The sequence below is a fragment of the Vigna unguiculata genome, chromosome 8 (assembly GCF_004118075.2).
Source record: "Vigna unguiculata cultivar IT97K-499-35 chromosome 8, ASM411807v1, whole genome shotgun sequence".
NCBI lineage: Eukaryota > Viridiplantae > Streptophyta > Magnoliopsida > Fabales > Fabaceae > Vigna > Vigna unguiculata.
Genome location: NC_040286.1, coordinates 29,108,209 through 29,113,319, shown reverse-complemented (window position 1 = coordinate 29,113,319; position 5,111 = coordinate 29,108,209). Strand labels below are relative to the sequence as shown.

The window sequence follows — 5,111 nt, the reverse complement described above, 5'->3', positions numbered from 1 at the left end:
AATAAAATATTTATACATGTATAGATGTATGTTAGAGAAGTTTATTTATACTTTTACAACCAACTCAAGATAGGTTTTAATTTGAAATACAACACAAAATAAGTTAAACTATATCAAGTGCAGATTTAACAAAACCAAGAGTTACATGAAAAGTCAAGGTATCTTGATCTCATTGTTACATCTTAGGTCTTCATTTTCTTCCTTAGTAAATCGAAGAAAGTAAGAGTAAGTCTTTCTCTTACCTCTAAAACTTCATCATAACATCTAAAAGTTTACCACATAATTATGTCAGGTTTTACAGAGGGGGTTTCACTGGGGAGAACAACACCAATGAGATATGAGCCTAACCACATAAGATATTGACACCACTCTCAACCCAAAACCTTAAGGCAATGGGTTTATATGTCTTTATTCTTATATAGTGCTCCACTTTCTCATTTCTAGTCAATGTGGGTCTTAAACTCACACTTGGATTCTTAACAATCTCCCCCTCAAGGGTGAGTCCTTTCAACCACATTGGTACACTCCCTCTCCAGGGGACACGCTTTACCTGACCCACACTGTCTGTGCCCAACCACGAGTACTCATTTTCTGCCCTTTTCTGTTCCGCCATTTTAACAGGACACGCTTTACCTGACCCACACTGTCTGAGCCGGTTTTTAACCATCGACTCTGATACCACTTGTTAGGTTTACAGAGGGGTTTCACTGGGGAGAACAACACCAATGAGATCTGAGTCTAACCACATAAGACACTGACACCACTCTCAACCTAAAACCTTAAGGCGTTAGGTTTATGGGTCTTTATTCTTATATAGTGCTCTACTTTCTCATTTCTGGTCAATGTGGGACTTAGACTCACACTTGGATTCCTAACAATCTCCCCCTCAAGGGTGAGTCCCTTCAACTACATTGGTACACTCCCCCTCCAGTGGAAGCATCCCCAACCACGAGTACTCATTTTCTGCCCTTTTCTGTACTGCCGTTATTCTTAACGGGACACGCTTTACCTGGAACCCTTATCTGGGACTCTTGCCAGGAAGACTTTCGATACTAGGACTATACTGCACTCGTCTGAGCCGGTATTAACCATCAGCTCTGATACCACTTGTCAGGGTTTACAGAAGGGGTTTCACTGGGGAGAACAACACCAATGAGATCTGAGCCTAACCACATAAGACACTGACACCACTCTCAACCCAAAACCTTAAGGCAATGGGTTTATGGGCCTTGATCCTTATATGGTTTATATGGTATCTCACCAGTGAAACCCCCTCTGTAAAACCTAACAAGTGGTATCAGAGCCGATGGTTAATACTGGCTCAGACGAGTGTAGTATGGTCCTAGTATCGAAAGTCTTCCTGGTAGTGTTGGTCAGGTAAAGCGTGACCCGTTAAGAATAACGGCGGTACAGAAAAGGGCAGAAAAGGAGTACTCGTGGTTGGGCAGCTTCCGCTGGAGGGGGAGTGTACCAATGTGGTTGAAGGGACTCACCCTTGAGGGACATATTGTTAAGAATCCAAGTGTGAGTCTAAGTCCCACATTGATCAGAATTGAGAAAATAGAGCACTATATAAGAATAAAGATCCATAAACCCATTGCCTTAAGGTTTTGGGTTGAGAATGGTGTCAATGTCTTATGTGGTTAGGCTCAGGTCTCATTGGTGTTGTATCTCCCTAGTGATACCCCTCCTTATATACCTAACAAATTATTCAAATGAATTTGCAATTGCATGAAACACCATCTCAAAATTTTAGATTTTCATGAATCATAATTAATCATGCTAAAAAAAATCAAGTAGATCACAAAAAGAAGATCTTGTATGTATATTTTTAGTTGAAGAGGAGTCGCAAAAGGAGGTGATGTCCCCCCTTTTGGATTGAAGCGGGAGAAAAGCTACAAATTGGAGGTTGAGACGCAAATGGGAGGCACACATGAAGTTTGGAGAAGGTGCTAGGTGCTAGGTGCCTTGGGAAAGGGTCTTTCTTCTTCTTTTTGGTTTCAATTTCTTTCATATCTCTTCAATTTGTATACTCTAAAGTTCTCCACCGTGGAGAGCTAATCTATTTGTTGATAATTAAATGTAATAAACTAAATTTTTGTGTATTTGTGTTGTGAATATATATGTTTTTCCATTTCAATGGTAGTATTTTGTCTATACACTTAATGATTGTGACTTGATCACCCATGGCTTGATTATTGGAAATTATTTTTTTTAATTTAGAACTGAAACAAGTACCTAATGGAGCTTGTATATAGGAATAAAACATAATTTTTTAGTTATCTTAATAATGTTGATCTTAAGGCATGTTTTTCCTTGTTGAGGATTAAAGGAATTGGAATTTAACGAGTAACCATAGGTTCAAAGTCACTAGAGATAGGATTTGAGTAAATTTATGAGTTAATTTTGACTTGAGATAGGCTATATGAGAAACTGTCCTCCGAGAAAGCTTCTTTATTGTAAAATTCATAATTTTATATTTTTAATATGTATACACACACTACCACAATTCTATAAAATTAAGAAAGAAACGCATTACATATCATAATAACAGAGAAAATTTAGAAGTACAATATGCATAGAAAAGTAGTTAATACATTTGGTTTTTGAACATAGTAGATTGCAAGGTCAATGGTGGAAATGTATTCCAATTTGATGATGAATATAAATATATATATATATATATATATATATATATATATATATATATATATATATATATATATATATACCATATTATTTGCTCTCAATTGCTCTTCATTTCATTCATTAAGCCTTTATTGCTAACCATATATTGATCCTATGCAGCCTATAGATTGAGCATTATATGGTGTTCATTTTGGTAATGGTTTGTTTTGTGAAGCACAAAGACTCCAATGAGGAGTTATCTCTTGCATAATTAAGAAAGCATGTACCTACTAGCCAAAAGTAGGCAATGCTTTAGGAAATACAGAGAGGAGCATATACATTTTATTAATTTCACTGTTGATGTGTATACATCAAATAATTAAGGGAAGACAATTGAAGTTAAGATACAGGTTTGTGGCAAGTTTTAACAAGTTTGGGGCATTTAATCAGATTACTATAGCTTGGTATAGCACAACCAATCTTCTTCAGTTCTTGAAATGCTTGTATGGTCTCAGGATCAAAGCCACCTGCAAACTGAAAGGCTTTGTGGCTGATGAGTAAAATAAGGGGAAATGTTTTAACTTAAGGGTGTTTTATGAGACTGTACTCTACCTGGTGTGCTCTGAATGCAAACTTAACTCCTTGTACAAAGAGGTTATCTTCCTGCAAAACTTCATTTGACTCCATTTCCTTGGTTATCCGTTTCATGAATTCCTTTGCCAGTCTCAATGAACTTAGCTTCATCTGCAGTCAATAACAAGATAAACCCTTTCAAGTTTCAATTTATTTTGATGGTAATAACTGAATACCTTTCTGGTTGTTTGATCTATGTGAAATGGATAATCATACAGGATTATTCAACATCATTATGCATGATTTCATTTAGTGTCTTGTTAGTTCTCTACAGAATACAAAAACATCTTTTTCTTGATTGAAAATAAGCTTTAGTTTAAGCATACTACTACCCAATAAACCTTATTAGAACAAAACACACCTCATCATACTAAGAATACTAATCAATATTAAACTGTATTTAATAAAAAATTTGTATCATATTATGGTCTAAAAGCATAAAGAATCTATGAAGTATCTGCTCTATATACCTGCCCAATAAGACCTGAGTCCAACATCCACTCCCAAGGGATATGAAAATTCCTATATCTCTTGCTAATACTCTCCCTCATCCTCTCTTTAGCACTCACACTTCTCTCCAACCTGCACATTTGAAAATGGCACTTTCAATTGATTTTAAGTATTACTCAAAAGTTTCAGTATGAAAATTCTAAATTTTGTACATGCTCGCCTGTCTTGCAGTGCTTGAATCTTTCTCAAAGTCTGACACAATGGCTCTTTGGGATTGTCTTCATAGGATGAAACTTCAGATTCAAGGTTCTTCAGATCTCTGTAGTTACAAGCTGCTTCCCTCAGTGCATCTACTTTTTGTTCTGGCCACTGCTGAAAATGTTTCAGCACTGACCTCTCATCCACCAATGAAGATAGTTCCCCATCGAGCCATTTCACAAAGGTTTCCACCTCAGAAACATCTGCAAACGAAGCAGACTCTACCTCCTTAATCAAGAAACTGATGAACTCCCCTTGTCTTTGAACTTCTGATTTTATCTATCAATGAAAATAGATATGAAGATTAATTGATGTTAAAACTTTTGACCCGTGAAAATGAGTATTGAGAAGTTTGGGGCTAAACTTACAGCTGAGAGATATGTTGAACGGTTTTCAATTTCCTCAATCATGTTTCTGCTGAATGCTACTGTGGGAATTCCATTGGAATGTATTTTGTTTTCCATGTTAGCATCCTTTCGTGTAAGGGAACGATACAACTCTATTACTTCAGGAACACGGCGCACTGCTTTTAACCCAACTAATGATAATTTTGGTGGTGTTGGAGGTGGTGGCGGTGCTAATGGCTGCACTTTAAGCACTTTCTCTTTTTTATGCAGAGGAAGAAGAAGAGCAGCAGAAGGTCTTGGTGGAGGAGCTGGTACTATTGCTGGTTTTTCTTTTCTGGGTGCTGAGTCTTGAAAATCTGGATTTGTATGTGTATTTGCATTTTCTGAACTCTTTTCACATGTGATTACCTGAACTGGTGATGCTTTAAGTTGAATTGGTTCTGAATTGTTGTTGTTGTTTCCATCGATGGATTTCTGTATCTTCTTCCACAGAACTGATTTTCTCTCCAAGTTGTGTGCTTTGAGTAAAACCACCTGTGATTTTAAGCGACCAACTTCTTCTCTGAGTTCCTGGTTTTCCTTCTGTAGTAACTCGTCCCTTGCCATGTGAACTTCAAGTTTTTTCTTGAGAGAAGTAATCTCAGACTCATTCATTGTCTCTCCTTCCCTCATCAGAAAATGGTTACCAATTTGATAGCTTGTTATTGTTCTAAATTTGGTCTTGCTTTTGAAGTAAGGTTGGTATGTGAGAGTTAAATCTGCAAGAATGCCCCTGAAAATGCTTCCAATGGCCTT

The 5,111-nt window shown here is 36.8% G+C and overlaps 1 protein-coding gene across 2 annotated transcripts; it reads right to left on the bottom strand.

Moving 5' to 3' along the window:
- Positions 1-2,780: 2,780 nt before the first annotated feature.
- On the bottom strand, positions 2,781-5,111 carry LOC114195327 (protein CHUP1, chloroplastic). Of its 2 annotated transcripts, none has more exons than XM_028085746.1 (5): positions 4,338-5,103; positions 3,932-4,248; positions 3,732-3,843; positions 3,241-3,372; positions 2,781-3,162 (listed from the first exon to the last, which is right to left on the bottom strand). In XM_028085746.1, the coding sequence occupies exons 1-5, from the start codon at positions 4,986-4,988 to the stop codon at positions 3,028-3,030; spliced, it is 1,347 nt and encodes a 448-aa protein (XP_027941547.1). In that variant the 5' UTR covers positions 4,989-5,103; the 3' UTR covers positions 2,781-3,027. The 2 variants fall into 2 exon arrangements, with proteins under 2 accessions (XP_027941547.1, XP_027941548.1); XM_028085747.1 differs by having other exon boundaries at positions 3,015-3,155; positions 4,338-5,111.

What these genes read in the sequence shown, in the direction of transcription:
- LOC114195327 (XM_028085746.1), bottom strand. Translation starts at nt 4,988, where the DNA reads ATGAGGGAAGGAGAGACAATGAATGAGTCTGAGATTACTTCTCTCAAG. An exon ending in ATTCAAGCACTGCAAGACAG is followed by an intron (nt 3,844 to 3,931) that starts GCGAGCATGTAC and finishes TCAAATGTGCAG; the next exon opens with GTTGGAGAGAAGTGTGAGTG. An exon ending in TTGCATTCAGAGCACACCAG is followed by an intron (nt 3,163 to 3,240) that starts GTAGAGTACAGT and finishes AAAGCCTTTCAG; the next exon opens with TTTGCAGGTGGCTTTGATCC.